The 20,802-nt window shown below is 45.0% G+C and overlaps 1 protein-coding gene across 5 annotated transcripts in view; it reads right to left on the bottom strand.

The window, feature by feature from the left end:
- Positions 1 to 20,802, bottom strand: part of ATMIN (ATM interactor) — a 41,370-nt gene that overhangs the window by 3,419 nt on the left and 17,149 nt on the right. For 4 of the 5 annotated variants that reach the window (XM_068128985.2, XM_068128984.2, XM_078784446.1 and 1 more), the window contains 3 exons: positions 18,351 to 18,613; positions 2,346 to 2,480; positions 1,454 to 1,653 (listed from right to left, as the gene is read on the bottom strand). In XM_068128985.2, the coding sequence (XP_067985086.1) occupies positions 1,454 to 1,653; positions 2,346 to 2,480; positions 18,351 to 18,506 (491 nt within the window). In that variant the 5' untranslated portion in view covers positions 18,507 to 18,613. Of the gene's footprint in view, positions 1 to 1,453; positions 1,654 to 2,345; positions 2,481 to 18,350; positions 18,614 to 18,712; positions 18,731 to 20,802 lie in introns of those variants that run through there. The other variant, XM_068128987.2, reaches the window with a different exon arrangement.

Consider the following 20,802-nt stretch of genomic DNA (forward strand, 5'->3'; position numbering starts at 1 on the left):
ACCAATTCCATTCGACCAATTCGACCAATCACTTCGATCGACCATTCGACCATTCGACCAATTCGATCGATTCGATTCGATTCGATTCATCGAATTCGATTCGATCGACCATTCGACCAATGGCCGCCATACAGGTATCTCTCCAAATGTAAACATTGATTTTTAGTTTCCTTATGCTATAACCTTTCCAAAAATGTATAGGTTTGCTAATCTACCATGATTTTGAACGAAATATAATTTATTGACATAGTGAACCTGACTATAAGATAAGAGCTTGCATGCTGTTTGATGACGATCTGCACATGTTATTTTTATTTCAAAACTGATACACTTCATTTTAACACATCTATCCATGGTATATTCCAATATCACAAAACCAGTAGTACTTGCTAAGCAATTTGGCTCCCTGAAACAGTGTGGCATATCATTATATTGTGACATGCATGGACAAAGAGGGGGAAAGAGGGACAGTCCCCAATGTTATGTGAGATATGAACTTGTTATTGTTCGGAGGGGCTGGTAAGCAGGAAGGTAAACATGAGGGGTATTCTTGGGAGAATGTAGTATGTGGCAAATATGGCTGTTGTGGTGGAGAGTAGGTGGGAGATGCAGGAAGTACTGGGGGAGTGGAACGAGGCATTTGAGAAACGTGGGCTGAAAATGAGTGTGGAGAAGAACGAGGTGATGTGGGTCGGGCAGCAGAGAAAATAAATGAATAACAGGTTGGAGGAAGAGGAGAAGAAACGGGGAAATAGGTTTGAGTATCTGGACGGAACAGTGGTAAGTCAGAAGCAGAGGTGTGGAGGAGGATTCAGGTAGGTACAAATGTGTGGAGGAGGGTGGAGGGAGTAATGACAGACAGAAGTATTTCAAGGTAATTGAAAGTGATGGTTCTGATGTCGTCTGTAACGCCGGCCTACCTTTACAGTCTGTAGACATTGGCACTGATAGAGAGTCAACAACAGAGGCTACAGGTTTGCGAGAACAACTGGGCCAGGAGGCTTGCAGGAGTGAAGAGGGTGGATAGAAGGGGGATGGATGAACTGCAGGAGGAGATTGGTGTGCAGGTGAGCTTGATGGGGAGTTTGGTGAAATGCCGGCTGAGATGGGCTGGACATTTGGTCCGGATTGGGGAAGAGAGAATGGAAAAGACAGCAGATAGGTTGAGGGAGCAAGGTAGGAGGAAAAGAGGTAGATCATGGTTGAGATGGGAGGATTGTGTGAGGAGGGATATCAGGAAGGTGGGGTGGTTGGAGGGTGGAGAGAAAATAATCCCCAATGCACCAATAATTGGTAACTGTGGCCATTATTACATCGGTGCTGTGTCTATATTATTATATACAAATTGTTATTTAAAAAAATAAAACGATAGATTTGATGTATCCTCCGAGTCCCTCCCAGCTTCCTTTCTCTGCAAACGTTTGTAGGAGGGGATTTGCTTGCCGTGGCTTACCTGTGTTCTTCGGGAAGTTTGTGACCAGTGCGTGCCACATGGGAAAGAAGCCCATTGCGGCTGGCGTACGGGCAACCACATGAACAGGAAAATAAACGTCCGCAGGCACCCTGGTGTCGAGCAAGGTCCGAAGCAGTGCCAAAGGCACGAGTGCACTGGTCGCAGTGATGCCGTCGCTCGGCATGCATCTTCAGGAAATGCTGCACCACGGGAAGTATGCAAGAATCATAAAAAAGATCATAATCTCATTAACTTAGACGAAACAATCAAAAGTATAAAACCAGATGTACGTATAAGCGAGTGGAAACAGTTTAAATTGGCACCAAGACTTACTGCTGATGGTTCAAAGTTTATCTTAACTTTACGATGATAGGAATGTCACCATGCATGTTGTCAACTTCTTCTTCTTCTTCATTCAGATGCAGCACAAGGCTGAGGGGTAGCATCATTACCTGAGGGTGTGGCTGTGCCACTGATGCAATGCCCTCTGCTGGTTAGGGCAAGAATTTGGAATTTGTTCAGGGTGCCGGCAATAGCTCGCCTACTCATTGTGAAGGACACCATGGGATATTTATCATCGACCAACGAATGCTGGCAGACGCGACGCCCGTTTAACATCCATCTGAGGGATATTGATAAATTTCCCTACCTATGGAACACTGGGATGAGAATTTATAGCTGGGTCGGGATTAAAACCCAGACTAGACAGCTTGGAGGCGAGTGTGCGTACCTATAGGCCATCCTGTCAGTCCGGAAGTCAACTTACACATTGCCGTAACTACAATCCCGTGGGCCAACAAAATCACCACTTTAATTCCAAAATAAAACCACAAGAAACATTCTAATTCTGATACCTATGACACATCTCAGATATCCATTCCCAGAATCTCACCTGCCGGACACGGCCAAATTCCAGGAAAGGGCGGGCTGGACCTCGAGGACAGCCTGGCACTGGGCAGCAGAACACCTTGGCAAGTGAGCGAGGTCTCAGCGCTTCCCTTTGACTAAAAGAGTAGCAGTTTGCTCCCTGTGATAGTGACAGAGAATAATGTCGAACACATTTAAAAATATTTTTATCTAACATATCATTGCCAATTTAATATTTAGTGCTTCCATAATCTGCATAGATTCTGTCTTTCTTGCAAGTTCAGTTTGTTGTACAATACGTAGGTGTCGGTTAGGATGGATTAAGAATTTAGCTTGTCTCTACTGCCCCCTTGAAGCTTTGTATCTCCATTTCACCTGCATTATACAGACATTCATAAATATTAATGTTGCTCAATTCACTCCTAGATGTGAAATTTTGCAAAGGTTCAATTTGGTTCCCTGTTTCTGTATAAAATTACTCTGACAAAAAAAAGCATAATTATGAAACAACTGGATGCTCAATCAATCAAAAATGGTTTACATTAAAAGCATTTCTGGCAGCCAATGGCTGGAATTATGGCAAATGGAATTATATATTCATAATTTACAATCAATGATTGCTTATAAGGTAAAAAAAAGTGTAAATCCAGAAACAAGAAGACGTCATGCAGAGCACGATACTTGCAAAATCCACCTCTCCCCAAATTAAAAAGTTGCCATGGATACATCAAATTGTCCATTTCATTAAGACTAAAATTGATCTTAATCAAAGCTCAGGTCAATTGGATTGAAATTGATGATTTTTCAGATGAAAATTGATGATATTAGAAGTTTGACCTTGAGTTTACCTTTTGATCTCAAAAATAGTTGGTTTCCCAATTCAGTGGTGCACTATGTAATTGCTGCTTAATTTTGAAGTTGATAGGAAAATGTTCAAAAAGTGAAATAAAGAAAATGCAGAATTAAACAAGCAGACGTGGCATACTTCAAACAGAAGATAAATATTAGATTTAGATAAATTATTACAAACTATTAAGAATGTCAATTAAAAGGGCAATGCACTTGTTTGAAATATTTGCATTTGACATTATTTTGTACTGTGATTACTTTCCTACTTTCCTGCTTTCCTGAGATTAAAAGGAAAATCTCTTATGGCAGGTAACCACATTCCACACAAATAATGGGTTTTGATAGCAAGTGCAAAATCTTTACACAACTTGTATCATAGTTCCTCAAAATGGTAACATGTGTACCTTTGTCCAAACATAATTTTGCAGGCTCTTTTTTGAATACGTTCTATATTGTTCAACTGCTTTAGTTACCTCCGCCGCCAAAGTTGGATGGAGGTAATGTTTTCACCCCTGTGTTTGTCTGTGAACAAGATAACTCAAAATCAAAATAAAATCACCCACAGGGTGAACCGTATCTTGCCAAAATGTGAACATGAGTGACTTGCTTCAGGTCACACTGAGGTGAACAGAACTGCTATCCACTAGAAGCGACTCTTTGAGGAATGTCTGGAGCGGCTATCTCTAAAAGACTCTGATATGCGAACTTACAAGAGTTTCCAAAGGGAACTGTGCTCTACAGAGTGACCTAAACAATGCGAACTAAAGCAATACAATATACATGAAAAGTGCAGTTTTTTCGTCATAACGCCGTCAAATGACGTCACATTGTCAAACTAGTTATATGTTTGGAAAGCACTCAACAAGGGCTTCAATTTGAGGTACTACTCGATATGGTAACTGAAACTTGAAAATTTTACCTTTTGGTCAAAATTGAATGACCTTCAAAATGACCTTGAAGGTCAAGGCCGATCGACACCAAAAACTAATCAGCTGAGCGCCATACCACACCCTATATACCCACCAAGTTTGGAGATCATAAGATCAAAGTTACTCAAAAAATAAGGGTTTCGTTGACCTCCATGATTGACCGCAAAGTGACCTTGACCTTTGACCTTGACCTTCAAAATTTTGTGTGCTGAAGGGTATCTCTATAGGACTCTGATATGCGAAGTTACAGGAGTTTCCAATAATAACTGTGGTCTACAGAGTGATCTAAACGTGAAAAAAAAATGATTAACCACAAACAAAAAAACAAATGAACATATGTCACCCACAGGGTGAACCGTATCTTGCCAAAATGTGAACATGAGTGACTTGCTTCAGGTCACACTGAGGTGAACAGAACTGCTATCCACTAGAAGCGACTCTTTGAGGAATGTCTGCCCACGAGATATTCCGATGATAATCGTTCTAGAGAGTGACCTTGAAAAATACGTGTTTGCCTTATAACGTCACCAAATGACGTCATTTATATAATGTCTAAAGCGACCGCAAAGTGACCTTGACCTTTGACCTTGACCTTAATAATTTCGTATGGTGAATAGTATGTCTTCATGACCAACGCACATGAAATATTGAAAGATTTTGATGAGAACTGAGGAAATAATTTTTTCATGAAAATTCCGTTTTTTCGTCATGACGTCATCAAATGACGTCATAGCGTCAAACTGTTTACAGATCTGGGAAGCACTCATCAAGGGCATTCATATGAGGTATTACTCGATATGGTACCTACGATTTCAAAATTTGACCTTGGGGTCAATAATTTTCGACCTCCAGCGCTAACCATGAAGGTCAAGGCCGATCGCCACCAAAAACTAATCAGCTGAGCGCCGGACCATATACTAGATTCCCATGAAGTTTGGAGACGATCCGATCAAAGTTACTCAAAAAATAAGGATTTCAACATTTGACCTTGGGGTCAATAATTTTCGACCTCCAGCGCTAACCATGAAGGTCAAGGCCGATCGCCACCAAAAACTAATCAGCTGAGCGCCGGACCATATACTAGATTCCCATGAAGTTTGGAGACGATCCGATCAAATTGACCTTGGGGTCAATAATTTTCGACCTCCAGCGCTAACCATGAAGGTCAAGGCCGATCGCCACCAAAAACTAATCAGCTGAGCGCCGGACCATATACTAGATTCCCATGAAGTTTGGAGACGATCCGATCAAAGTTACTCAAAAAATAAGGGTTTCAACATTTGACCTTGGGGTCAATAATTTTCGACCTCCAGCGCTAACCATGAAGGTCAAGGCCGATCGCCACCAAAAACTAATCAGCTGAGCGCCGGACCATATACTAGATTCCCATGAAGTTTGGAGACGATCCGATCAAAGTTACTCAAAAAATAAGGGTTTCGTCGACCTCCATGATTGACCACAAAGTGACCTTGACCTTTGACCTTGACCTTCAAAATTTTGTGTGCTGAAGGGTATCTCTATAGGACTCTGATATGCGAAGTTACAGGAGTTTCCAATAATAACTGTGGTCTACAGAGTGATCTAAACGTGAAAAAAAATGATTAACCACAAACAAAAAAACAAAAAAACAAACAAAAAAACAAACAAAAAAACAAACATACAAGCTGACTAATACATCTTGCAAAAACTTCGTTTTGGCAAGATAATAAACATATGTCACCCACAGGGTGAACCGTATCTTGCCCCTGCATCTGTCTATTTTACCTTTTGGTCACAATTGAATGACCTTCAAAATGACCTTGAAGGTCAAGGCCGATCGACACCAAAAACTAATCAGCTGAGCGCCATACCACACCCTATATACCCACCAAGTTTGGAGATCATAAGATCAAAGTTACTCAAAAAATAAGGGTTTCGTTGACCTCCATGATTGACCGCAAAGTGACCTTGACCTTTGACCTTGACCTTAATAATTTCGTATGGTGAATAGTATGTCTTCATGACCAACGCACATGAAATATTGAAAGATTTTGATGAGAACTGAGGAAATAATTTTTTCATGAAAATTCCGTTTTTTCGTCATGACGTCATCAAATGACGTCATAGCGTCAAACTGTTTACAGATCTGGGAAGCACTCATCAAGGGCATTCATATGAGGTATTACTCGATATGGTACCTACGATTTCAAAATTTGACCTTGGGGTCAATAATTTTCGACCTCCAGCGCTAACCATGAAGGTCAAGGCCGATCGCCACCAAAAACTAATCAGCTGAGCGCCGGACCATATACTAGATTCCCATGAAGTTTGGAGACGATCCGATCAAAGTTACTCAAAAAATAAGGGTTTCGTTGACCTCCATGATTGACCGCAAAGTGACCTTGACCTTTGACCTTGACCTTCATAATTTTGTGTGCTAAAGGGTATCTCTAAAAGACTCTGATATGCGAACTTACAAGAGTTTCCAAAGGGAACTGTGCTCTACAGAGTGACCTAAACAATGCGAACTAAAGCAATACAATATACATGAAAAGTGCAGTTTTTTCGTCATAACGCCGTCAAATGACGTCACATTGTCAAACTAGTTATATGTTTGGAAAGCACTCAACAAGGGCTTCAATTTGAGGTACTACTCGATATGGTAACTGAAACTTGAAAATTTTACCTTTTGGTCAAAATTGAATGACCTTCAAAATGACCTTGAAGGTCAAGGCCGATCGACACCAAAAACTAATCAACTGAGCGCCATACCACACCCTATATACCCACCAAGTTTGGAGATCATAAGATCAAAGTTACTCAAAAAATAAGGGTTTCGTAATTTGACCTTGGGGTCAATAATTTTCGACCTCCAGCGCTAACCATGAAGGTCAAGGCCGATCGCCACCAAAAACTAATCAGCTGAGCGCCGGACCATATACTAGATTCCCATGAAGTTTGGAGACGATCCGATCAAAGTTACTCAAAAAATTAGTGTTTCGTCGACCTCCATGATTGACCACAAAGTGACCTTGACCTTTGACCTTGACCTTCAAAATTTTGTGTGCTGAAGGGTATCTCTATAGGACTCTGATATGCGAAGTTACAGGAGTTTCCAATAATAACTGTGGTCTACAGAGTGATCTAAACGTGAAAAAAAATGATTAACCACAAACAAACAAAAAAACAAACATACAAGCTGACTGATACATCTTGCAAAAACTTCGTTTTGGCAAGATAACAAACAAACATACAAGCTGACTAATACATCTTGCAAAAACTTCGTTTTGGCAAGATAATAAGTGATTCTTCACCATTGGTAGATAGGGCTAAAACCGATACGTAGCACGATATCTCAAAACGTTACAGACGGATTCAGACGAAACTTGGTGGAGAGGTCGAGTATGTGACAAGACCGAATTGATTCGATTTTGGTGAAGATGTGATTATGGATTCGGATACGAGAATTATTTTATTCTTTTAAGTCATTCTTCACCATTGGGATATCGGGTGAAAAGTGATATATAACATGATATTTAAAAAAGTTATGGAGGACTTATGACTAAACTTGGTGGACGAGTTGGTTTGGTGACAAGAACAAGCTGATTATATTTTGGTTCAGGTCTGAATGCAGATCCGGCCTATCAGTGGGATACAAAACATAAACTGTTCAGCATGGCAGAGGTATGCTCTCTACTGAGTGCTGTTCTAGTCAAGGCTGCATTGAAAATAGGTACACAATACTGCAACAATAGTCTTATGTAGCCAATATCAATAGTCACAAGGTCACAAAGTTATACGATTTAAGATGACGCAAAATGTCCAACTTTCATTTCTTAAGCATTTCTCCCATTTCAAGTTTTTTTCTGCATCGTCACACCAAGCACTTTGATGGATTGCATGCTGGGTAATCAGTTCACCTTTGCATCCTTATACATACAGTACTTGTACCAAGTTTCACTTGGATCCCTTCATCCATTCTTAAGTTATCGCTGTAAAAAAATCCTATCATGGACGGACGGGCTGATGGACATCCCGAAAATATAATGCCTCGGGTGACTTCAACGGCAGAGGCATAAAAAAAAATCAGGTCGCATCGTAAAACGTGCACAGATTATAAGGTAGTATAAAGTAAGATTGCAATGTGTAAAAACTTCTGTATAAGTGAACTTGTTGGCACAAAGGCTACATGCTTTTAAAGGAAGCAACCATCATGAACCGTTTGGCTGATGAAGAGTACAGGCGAGGCCAGGTGAGGACTTGGACACAAAAAGGCCCAAATAAGTATTTCACGCATTTAGCGTGGAACCATCATGAACTGTTGGCCAGCATGGTAATATGTGGAGCCCCGGCTGAGGGGGGAACAGTTCTGCTGCTCATTGCCATTCCCCCAGTCTCCTGGCCTCCTCATCGCCATTCTTCACTTAATTCGCTTTCTGCCATGCCAACCTGCACGACACCAGTCCAAGAACAACTCGTTCTTGTGTCATATAGTACCCCAACCCACTGCTAGGCAGACAGCAGCTGCAGCTCTCTTCTCTTCTCTTCTCTTCTCTTCTCTTCTCTCTCTGGAAATGATTAAACTCTGGTCCAGAATTGAAGGACATAAAAGGAACATGTCCTTCGATCCTGGAAAACTGAAGTCTCAGCCAATTGCTCCTGAATAATCAAACAAACCCATCTATATATTTCCTTGGTCATCCACTGGAAGATATTCAGTTTCCAACTTCTAGTCCTCACCATCAAAACTATGGCCTTTCCTGGGCTGACCACATAGCAAAGCTGTCCTCCAGATTCAGCTGCAGAATGAGCATCCTTAGTCAATCCAAGTCTTTCCTTGGAAAATCAGGGCTGCTCACAGTCAAAAAGGCCTTTGTCCATTGCCAAGTGGAATACTGTTTTCAGCCATGGGTTGGTGCTCCAGCATCGCATGGGTCTCTCCCAGATTCTGTAGAAGCTAAAGCTCTCAAAATTAATGGATTCTCCCACGACGAGGCAAAAGCACAAAGTCTGTTACTCTCACATTGCAGGCAGGTCAGTGATCTCTGTTTTCTACCGTGTATTTTCCAACAATGCTCCCTCCCATCTCTCAGTTCTCAGATCCTCCCCAGCAATTCCCAGATGCACACGTTCCTCCAGTAACCCTCTCCTGGTTAAACATTTTCAACACTTCTGTTTACTTCAGCAAGACAATACTCATTGTTGAGCATAATTAGCTAAACCCACAGGATATTCATCACCAAAATGGAATGTTGGGATTAATAACCATAAACAAGATTGCTGCTTTGGCACATGCTTGATACGCCTCCACATTGTGCCAATTTGGAATTTTGCTGTCTCGTCCTTTTTCCCGTTTGTTGCCTCACTTAAATATGTAACTGTGCTGCTTTCCCAGTTTTATAGAACCTCTGAGATCAAATGTCACATGACATGATCAACCCAATTTGTGTTTTTCATAATATAGTCATATCTGAGCAATCAACATGGTTGCATTTTTTTATTTTTTTTACAATAGTAGGTTAACGATGCAACCAAGGATATTGTTGCGAATATGGAATTTGGCCTCCATATCCGCTTGTAAATATTCCCCTATTTCCCCAATACTCCCCAACTATCCCCAATCCCCCATTCCCTAGTCCCATTGTCTGTAAACAACAATCAGTAGAGCCGACCTTCCCCTTTTTCCCCCATTAAATGTCGTGCCCAGGTCCACCGCATCTCACGTAGACAACTTTCGGACATCTTGCTAGTTATTCTTAGTCTATGTCAGTTAAGGACTCCTTTCCATTAATTCTGACTCTTCGTTGCACCAGAATGTGATTATATGGCACCAGTAGTGAGTTTAGGACCTTTCCCATACCTCCTTCCATCTTCTTCCCCAAACAACAACTACAACTACAACTACAACTACAACTACAACTACAACTACAACTACAACAACAATTACAACAACAACGACGCTGCACCGGGGGAGTGTGCGTCATCACACCGGCTCGGTTAGCCGCCATTGACAATGCGCGCCGGACCATGCGCTCCACGGGGTTACCACGAAGGGGCTGGCTGTCAGCTCCTCGTCAAGGGCGGAGCCGGTAACCCCCCCGCACGCACCCAATGAGAAGCAACGAGCCGATTCCATCTGGGGCGGAGCTAACGAGCCGAGGGCGTGTCACTCCCCGCCGGATCTACGCAGCCACTTGCCGGATGTGAGGTCAGATGCGCCCCCAGCCTGGAGAGAGAAGTTGCCACGTACGAGCGCTGAATACCTCCCCGCATCTCTGGACCGGACCGAGTCGATTCTGACCTTTGAGCCCAGGTGCACCTGGAGCCATCGATCCTGCCTTTCCTAGCCATCAAACCCCGTGTGAGTCAGCCTTTTGTCCCGTTTATCTGTCGTCTGTTGGGAATAATATAAGATTGTGTCTAAGTGCTTGTCTTTCTATGCTGTACCTCTCGTCCTTGTAATCTAACCTTCCGTAACAATATAACCTCCTCCGGGGGTCTTGAGAACTGAACCCTGGGTGTCGTGTCATTTGAAACCCAGCCGGGTGTCCTTTTCCTTTATTGACCTAGCGCAGCGCGATTAGTCAACGTTCGGGTATAATCGGGTAACTTGTGCAGACGTGGTCATACCAAAACCGCTCGGTAAATAACATCTAAGCCACGTCTGTAACAATTGGTGTCGAGGAGTGGAATTCGAACCCGGGACTAAATTTATTAGGCCCAAATTTGTAACAAGTAGAATCGATTCGGAGCGCGTTTCCCGCGTGAAATTATAACGGCCGAAATTTGTTTTGTTGTATAAAAACCCGAATTTTGAAAGTCGCGCTATGGCAGACCAAGACAGCTGGGGTCCGGTAGGGGAGAGTGAGGCAGGGTCGGTCCAGGACCAAATTGAGGGACATGAGGGACAGGAGGAGAGCGAAGCAGCGAGGGTAGCAGACGCACAAAATAGCGTCGTTGTGCCCGACATTGCGGGAGCGCAAAATGGCGCCTCGCTGATCACCGCGCCCGCGACCGTGGCAGCGCCCCCGGTGGATTGGAACTTGTTTTTCATACAAATGAAGGCCCTTATGGCCCAGAATAGCGAGAAATTGAGGGAGGACATGGGGTCCAATAGCGAGAAATTGAGGGAGGACATGGGGTCCAATAGCGAGAAATTGAAAAAGGACATGGGGGCCCAGATCGGAGGGTTAGGGAGTAGAATAGAGGGGTTAGACAACGGGATAAAAGAGGTGAGAAATGGGTTAATGGGGGTAGAAAACAGAATGGCCGCTCAAGAGAATCAGATAGAGGGAGTGAAACATGGGTTAATGGGGGTAGAAAACAGAATGGCCGCTCAAGAGAATCAGATAGAGGGAGTGAAACATGGGTTAATGGGGGTAGAAAACAGAATGGCCGCTCAAGAGAATCAGATAGAGGGAGTGAAACATGGGTTAACGGGGGTAGAAAACAGAATGGCCGCTCAAGAGAATCAAATGGAAGGGATGCAAAAAGGGTTAGAGGGGTTAGAAAACACCATGGAAGGCAAATTGAGGGACATGAGGGACCAAGCGGAAAGGGAAGTTAACCAAATGGGGCAGCAGATAGAGGGGGTCAGAATGGGGGTAGAAGCCAAACTGGATGCTCACAGGGAGGAAATGGAGCAGATGAGGGTGGCATCTGGGCAGGAGATGCAAGTGATGGGAGAGGAGATCAGAAGAGGAGTGAGTGAGGAGGTCAGAGGAGTGCGCGAGGAGGTGAGGCACTGTAAGGAGCACATGGAGAAGGAGGTGAGAAAGGGGACTGTAAAATTACAAGGGGGCATAGAGGACCTGACGCAGGAGGTGGAACAGCTGACGGAGGGACAAAAAGGACTAACGGAGCAGGTTCAAAGGAACACTGCGGTATTAGGAGGGTTAAAAGTGACACAGAAAGAACTAAAAGACGACTTGATAGCGACGAAGAGGGAATGTCAGATGGTACGTGAGGGACTGACAACGAGGCTGGACGAGGTGATAGAGGTAATGGAGACGAAGGACCGGCAGGTGAGGACGCACATGGAAACGGTCAAGGTAGCCTTGGAGGACGAGCTTGAGGAGACGTACCGGGGAATAAAAGAAGTGAAGCACAAATTAGAAGAAGTGGAAGAAGGGATGAGCGAAATTAAGAAGCGACGGAGAGGGGATAAGAAAGAGATAAAAGAGGAGATAAAAGAATTGGTCCAAAGTCTGTGTTTGGATCGTGATGATGTGCTCATTAACCGGATGAGGGATTCGCAGGTGATGGAGGAGAAGCGAAGAGGAAGAGGACCCGGTGTAAGTGGTGACCAATATGGTCGTGCGTATGATGCGCCAGGGGATTTAAGAAGCTTGGGGGTCGAGATGGACCCGGGTGTTCGTGAGAGGCCGTGGGTGAAGTGTGCGACAGGTCTGGTGTGCGAAAAAGGAGGTGAGCGAGAAAGTCCGACTCTGGGGTGTGTGAGGAAAAAGTGCGTGCCAAGGAGTGAGGGTGCTGGCGAGAGTGAGTCGGTCGTAGCACATGTGCGAGGGAGCACATGGAAGCGTGGTGTGGTGAGTGTTACAGAGGGTGTGACGGGAGAGTGTGCGCGAGAAAGGTGTGTGACGGACAGGTGCATGAGGAAAGAGTGCGCTGTCAGAAGTAAGGAAGAGTGTCCACCTGTGGTGAGTGTTACAGAGGGTGTAACGGGAGAGTGTGCGCGAGAAAGGTGTGTGACGGACAGGCGCATGAGGAAAGAGTGCGCTGTCAGAAGTAAGGAAGAGTGTCCACCTGTGGTGAGTGTTACAGAGGGTGTAACGGGAGAGTGTGCGCGAGAAAGGTGTGTGACGGACAGGCGCATGAGGAAAGAGTGCGCTGTCAGAAGTAAGGAAGAGTGTCCACCTGTGGTGAGTGTTACAGAGGGCGTAACGGGAGAGTGTGCGCGAGAAAGGTGTGTAACGGACAGGTGCATGAGGAAAGAGTGCGCTGTCAAGAGTAAGGGTGAGTGCGCTGTCAAGAATGGAGGTGAGAGTAGTGAGAGTGACAAGGAGAGTGAGTTGGTTGTGACAGGTGAGCGAGGATGTACACCTGGGATGGAAGGATGCACACCTAGAATGGTAGAGCGTGACTGGGAATGCACGCTGGAGTTGGTAGTGAGGCACGTGGTTGGGTGTGCGAATGAGAGCACACCTGTGATTGTCACAGAGGAGGTGACAGAGGAGGGGGTGCGAAGAGGTGTATTGGTGAGGTGTGCGACCAACGAATGTGTGCCAAAGTGTTCGGTGGTCAGGTGTGTGACCAAGGCTGTGAGTGGAATGAGAGTACCGAGGTGTGTAAGGAAAGGTACGAGGAGCATGGAGACGGCTGGATGTGTGAGCAAGGAACGGGCTGCGGGGTGTAAGAATCCAGGTGAAGCATCGACGGTAACCAGGTTAGAGGTTAGGTCGACTTTTAGCCGAAGCGGGCCCTCGGTGCGTGCCGGGCCTCGCTTTGAACGGCCGCGTCCGTGCTCCACTAGGTGGAGCGGGCAGCTGGATAGGAAGGGTCGTCATGGCGACCACGTTTTGGTGAGACGTGCCGGCAGGTCGAGATCGGGGCATTGGATGGCTCCGTGCCGAGATGGTGCGTGGGATCTCGGCCCGGGTAAACCTCCTTCCCTGCACCGAATGCGGGACGCATCCAGCCGCTGGCACAAAACAACCAGCATCCATTGCTTGGCTTTACGAAGCCGGGCTTTGGACAGGGATTGGCGCACCGAGAGGTATTAGTGAGTCGACTGGGTGATGAGGTTCGTGTTTTGGACCCAAAATTAGAGAAAAACAAAATTTGATGATTGGCAAAGGATTGGCAGTAGTGATTGGCAGATGATGGGCAATGATTGGCCAAATTTTTGATTTGTTGAAATTTGATGTGCAAAATTGGTAGTGAGAGACCCCCGATGTGGTGGGATGGCAAATCCACCATCCCTCACAGAAGTGGGGGCAAAGGAGCAATAGCTTATGGGGTGTATGGCAGTGAAAACTAGCCCGGGAGGGTTAGGATATAACGGTAGGGATCTAGAGAAGATGACCTTAGGTGACGTTAAGTTTAGTTAGTGACTGATACCTGTAGTGGGGACGCAGGTAGATTAGTGTGGATTATAATGACGTGGGAGCGCAATAGTTTAAAGGGACGACTGGGAAGCGCAAGTTTCAGAGGGGAGTAGTTAGATGAGATGATGCTGTGTGAGAATTGAACAGGTGTGATTGCACAGGTGTGCAACTGGACAGGTGTGTGGAGCAGTGTATGAGTAGTGAGTGTTGTGGATCAGCGCGAATGCGCTTGGGGAGAGAAGGGTGCAGGCGGCACCAAGAGTGAGAGCACAGGTGTGCAAGTACAGGTGTGTGGAGAGAGTTGGAGTAAGTGGTACGGAGTGGTGTGCATGGTGCGAAGGTGTGGATGGGGGAAGAGTGGACCCCTTTCACGAGTACCCGGGGCGGGTAGTGTAAGTGTTAGGTAGAGGGTATAGGTAAATTGTGGTTGGATATTGGCATCTGTGGTGCGGGTGACAGAATGGTATTTGGATGGGTGCATTAGTGTTGTGAAAATGGCTGGGCGTGTAGCCTGTTAGTGTGTGTAGTTGGTTGGGCACTCCACCACTGTGAGGATGTCGGCCAGGTGAGGCCGCAGGTGGGCTCTGGGAGCCGGTAGAGTTGTGGATGGGGCCCGAGGATCCGGAGGATGGACCCGGGTAGCCCAGTGCCAGAGAGGGCACCGAGTGGGGAGAGTGCCAGAGGGCCTTCCCCAGGTAGTTAGGTTAGGGTAAGGAGCAGGTAAGCTCGGAGGCAACTGCAGTGGTGGAGGTGTGCAGGTGGGTAGACCCACTGGGAGAGGTACACGCCACAGCCCAGAAATTGTGCGAGGGCACCGGGAGATGAATCGGGGGAGTGAGACCCCAAATTGAAAAGCACCACAGTCTGGCCAATGGGAATTGGTTTTTAGAACCCAATAGTGTAAGAGGGCCAATGGTTTGGCCGGAGAAAGACCCCGGGTAGTGTAAAGTTGTAAAGTCATTTAGGAAATAGTTAGGATTGATGAACCTGTCGCACCATACGCAGCCACTTACCTGTGGTGATGATGATGACTCCACACCTGTGTTTTCTTTGTTTTGTTGCAGGAAATGAAATTGCTGTGTGGATTGTGAGACGCATCACGACGTGGATGAGACATTGGGGTGATTCCATCTCTCCCTCCCTAGGAGGGACTGATGATGAATTGGTAATGGCAAATTATGATGTTGAGTTGGAGATGGCAAATTATGATGTTGAGTTGAAAATGGCAAATTTGATTGGTTAGGAGGGAGAGAAGACGAATTTGGTATATGGGAGGAACGGGGAAGACAGTAGGGATGTTTGTTGATTTGTAAAGTAGATGTTTATGGGTAGTGTTGTGTTTTGTGGATACAGTAAGGGGTAAGGGAGGGGCCATGTAGGTTACCTGGTGGGGGGGGGGAGTGTACGGTAGGAACGTACCTGTCTCACCTGGTTCCCATGTGCCCCCAGTGTGCATTACCTTACATTGCGTGCACTTTTGCGCCCTTACCACCTTACTCACTTGTCTTTTCTTTTGTCTCCCACCTCCGAGGATCTGGCTTTGGGGTAGAGAGAGAGGAGAGAGAGGTGCTGGCTACGCAGTTGTGGGCCTGCACTTTCGCTGCTTGCTGCTTGGATCGATACACCATATGGACCGCAATGTTTGTGGCCACCCACCATGGACCGCAGCTCTTTTGCGGCCAAGCACCACCCGTGGATGGACCTATGGGTCAACGTGGCACCTATGCCATGCAGGTGAACCACTTTTAGTTGACACCACTGAAGGCCACAATATAGAAACGGACGCGGTTGGTGCCTTTCTTTATTTTTTGAAAGAGGCAAGAAGGCCAAGTGCACCACACGAAGGCAAGACCAGCGGCAGAACATCGGCCGGCTGCGACACCACCGGTGATTTATAGACACTTTATTGGTGCACCGGATGGTGCTCACTGTGTGATGGGGTGGTGCTTGATGCTTGGAAGGGGTGCTCTGCACATTATTAAAGGCCGTAGGCCACAGAGCACTCGTGGGTTGGTGTATCGATGCTAGCATGCGTGCTCTCTCTATGCATAACATCTGCATGTGTTCCTCCAAAAACAGGTCCTGGATCGTAGTGTAAAAATCAGCGTAGTCTTGTGTAAATAATGCTCCCTACCGGCTGTATGTTTAGTTTGAGGATTCTTTCCGGATTCGGTTATCCTGTGGGTGTGTTTCTGTGAGGAGAAGGGTGCAACGTCGCAGGGGGACATATTTACTCATTTGTGAATATCTGTAAAACTGTCACACTCAGGGTAGAGTTAATAGTAGAGGGAACTACATTGCGTGCCACACTAAAGTAGGTAAAAATTTATCGGGTCGGGACGCCCCGAGGGTAGAGAAGGGTGCAATGTTGCGAATATGGAATTTGGCCTCCATATCCGCTTGTAAATATTCCCCTATTTCCCCAATACTCCCCAACTATCCCCAATCCCCCATTCCCTAGTCCCATTGTCTGTAAACAACAATCAGTAGAGCCGACCTTCCCCTTTTTCCCCCATTAAATGTCGTGCCCAGGTCCACCGCATCTCACGGACAACTTTCGGACATCTTGCTAGTTATTCTTAGTCTATGTCAGTTAAGGACTCCTTTCCATTAATTCTGACTCTTCGTTGCACCAGAATGTGATTATATGGCACCAGTAGTGAGTTTAGGACCTTTCCCATACCTCCTTCCATCTTCTTCCCCAAACAACAACTACAACTACAACTACAACTACAACTACAACTACAACTACAACTACAACAACAATTACAACAACAACGACGCTGCACCGGGGGAGTGTGCGTCATCACACCGGCTCGGTTAGCCGCCATTGACAATGCGCGCCGGACCATGCGCTCCACGGGGTTACCACGAAGGGGCTGGCTGTCAGCTCCTCGTCAAGGGCGGAGCCGGTAACCCCCCCGCACGCACCCAATGAGAAGCAACGAGCCGATTCCATCTGGGGCGGAGCTAACGAGCCGAGGGCGTGTCACTCCCCGCCGGATCTACGCAGCCACTTGCCGGATGTGAGGTCAGATGCGCCCCCAGCCTGGAGAGAGAAGTTGCCACGTACGAGCGCTGAATACCTCCCCGCATCTCTGGACCGGACCGAGTCGATTCTGACCTTTGAGCCCAGGTGCACCTGGAGCCATCGATCCTGCCTTTCCTAGCCATCAAACCCCGTGTGAGTCAGCCTTTTGTCCCGTTTATCTGTCGTCTGTTGGGAATAATATAAGATTGTGTCTAAGTGCTTGTCTTTCTATGCTGTACCTCTCGTCCTTGTAATCTAACCTTCCGTAACAATATAACCTCCTCCGGAGGTCTTGAGAACTGAACCCTGGGTGTCGTGTCATTTTAATCCCAGCCGGGTGGCCTTTTCCTTTATTGACCTAGCGCAGCGCGATTAGTCAACGTTCGGGTATAATCGGGTAACTTGTGCAGACGTGGTCATACCAAAACCGCTCGGTAAATAACATCTAAGCCACGTCTGTAACAATATTAAACAAATGCATGCATCTACTTTGAAAGCCTCCAACTTGATGAAATATTGTCTCTAGATGCCTCAACCGTTTATTTTAATGTTTTTGGAATTAAAACTCAAATACAGGGTTAAAAGACTGACCCAATGATTTAAAATTCACACAATTTGTGCTAATATTTTATTTTAGATCATTAGCACAAAGAAGACCTGGCGGGGAGGAAGATACAAATGAAAGGTGGGATGAGAGGAGAGGGAATATTGAAAAGTCATTTTCCAGATAAAAAAATAATAGGGATAACAAAAAAGATTTCTAAAATCAAGCAATTTTGCATCAACAAAGCAGAAATCTAGGCTGGTTAGTGTTGGGTTTAGGTTGGCCTATTTCATATTGCCATTTGAAGCCCTGGCTTACAATACTAGGAACCCAAGTTCAAATACCACAGGGCATAGACTATATGTATGTCCATTGCTACTTACAGTATGTCCTTGTCCTATATGTGATTCATGTAAACGTTCCTCCATGTGAGTCTAAGATGAAGGTTAATAAAAAAATTAAAAAATTAAAAAATCAATGCATAACTATTTGGCGGATATGTATGGAGTTGGCTGTGCCAGCAACAATAATCAGATATTGGGTTGAAATTGGGGAGGTAGGGGGTAGGTTGATTGGTGGGTGGGGGAGAGGAGGTTAAGTGACCTATATGAACATAGCGAGTGTCATGAACCTGAATTCTGTGCGACTTCACAAGGTGCATTGAGAGAGCTGGTGGGTTGGGCAGGCGGCGTCCACAGTGCAAAACAGGGCAAAGCAGGTTTGTCGCCACCTCTCGACCCAATTCACTCATTGATGGGCAAACCATCTCACACGTGTCTCTCATCATCCTGGACCCAAGTGCCCCTTTGGCCACGGTACGATTTCAAGCCAGACACGGTGTGATGATAGTCAAACCCTTCGGTTGAACTGGTTTTTTTGGCTGATCTGTTGATTCTGCAAAGACATGATCACATGCGTTATAAAAAGTCTTGCTGAAGCATACCGGCAATCACATTTTATCTATCACTATCACTATCACTTTTTATTACACACCCTATGGGCGATCTTGTTCCAAGCGTTCAACACGTTCTTCTGACACACACCTATATTTGGGCGGTGTATAAGCTACCGCCAGCTCACTCCTGAAAATAACAAATAAAAAATAAAAGAAAAATAACCCAGGTTGCATGCATGAAGCAAAAACATGCCTACTACTTATAATTCAAAACACCTCACTGCACTGGAAAACATGGGGACAGGAATATTGAACTGTAAAGGGTGGGGACTTGTAATACACTCTCCCACCCTAGAGGTGGTGCTACACAATACACATTTACATAGATGCCCCTCACCTCCACCCCTCTCCCCCCTCAAACCACCAGAAAAGATAAAGCACCCATATACACCAATTGGGGTCATGCTGATCACATGTAGCAAAGCTGGATGTAATCGGTCCAGAACAGTCAGAGAAGTGGTGCAACAAACACAAAGGTGGATACTTTCCACTTTCTGAAACCCACACATGGAGACAACAGCCAATTACACTGACACACGCACACGCACACACACGTACACATATACGTACACGTACACGTACACACACACGCACACACACACACCTTGTTTTTATATTTTTGTTCCTCACAATTCCATCTCCTGTGATTTTCAATTCTTATTTCTCTTATTCAATTCTTATTTTTAAATGCATTTAATTAATTGTACAGTATCGGTTGTTCCTAAACTTAAATATAAATAATTTAAAGGATTGCTGTAAATGATGTTAATGTCACAACATCCCATATTCAACTTTATTTAAATTGTAAACCTGAAGACATAGTTCCCTTACCTAAAGCAAGAACCTTAACCCGTAAGCAATTGACTAGTTTCCCGACTGCATGGATCATCAGCTGGGCACCGTTCTTCCTCGAGGTTTGGATCCTTTCAGCCCAGGACCTCTCCAAACGGCGGATCCACAACCTCAATCATGGATCCACATCAATAGATGGTACATCAGTAGATCCACAACCTTAGTTGCGTCCAGGCAGTCAGTCAACTCAACAATGCAACATCACTTATTCCAACTTTACTCGCTAGAGGATTTAATGTATTATCATATATTTATAACTTTCCTCACACACTCGATAATATGATAATAAATGAAATCATGCACATCTTACCTTAAATAAACCATATCTACCAGCCAGCATGACCACACCACCTACCTCTGGATCAAACTGTATTTCGAATGTTCAAACTGGCACCTATAACGGTTTTTTGCATGCTGCCATATCCTAGCAACCACCGATTCCTCGCGACATTGACTTGTAGTATACAGCCATTCCATGTCAAATCATCAAAGAATCTGCCATCATCTCTCAGATTTTTGTAAAACTTTGGGAACCAATTGGGACCCATGAAAAACGGCAAGAACTCAAATATTTTTGCTAACAGCCTCTTAATTAGTGAGATACAGACTAACGAACTTTGGACTAATTAGCGCGACGTCGCGAATTCAAATGGCCATATCTCTAAAAGTATAACACCTAGAGAGCTGGTTTTGGTGTCATTTTAAAGGTATTTTCATGCCCTATGAATTTGTCTGGGCAACATTTTCCTACCTCCAACCACAAAAAAGTTATCACAAAATATAAACTTCAATTGTGAATCCCCAAAAAATGTATCCTTCAAATTTCCTCAAATTCATCCCAGAGGTACCTTATGATGTCAAGAAGCTTCCACATAAATTTTGTGATGGGCACTCCAATAGTTTCTGAGATATGAGCAATAATGTACATGTACGTATGGCATATAGGTTCGAAAATCAGCATTTGTAATGTATTATACAATCAATAAGTGAGTTCAAGTACACAGTGTTCACTAACCTGACTTAGGTTCACTAACCAGTGTCACCGATTTTCTTGGTTTTGGATTTCACATATTTATCTGCAGCAAGTCTCTTTTTTGGAATAGGTGATTCTCCAATCAATCCCAAAGACTCATTCAGTGTATTCAGTTCCATTTCAGGAGAATGAAATTCAAACTCCCCTGAACTGCCTGGTATTGGTGATTCACCTCCACCATCATTGTCCTCACTACTGCTAATAGCGCTGCTGGTCACTGGTAATGGTATTTCACTCTGAGTC

The sequence above is a fragment of the Myxine glutinosa genome, chromosome 9, assembly GCF_964187855.1.
Source record: "Myxine glutinosa chromosome 9, kmMyxGlut1.1, whole genome shotgun sequence".
Classification (NCBI taxonomy): Eukaryota; Metazoa; Chordata; class Myxini; order Myxiniformes; family Myxinidae; genus Myxine; species Myxine glutinosa.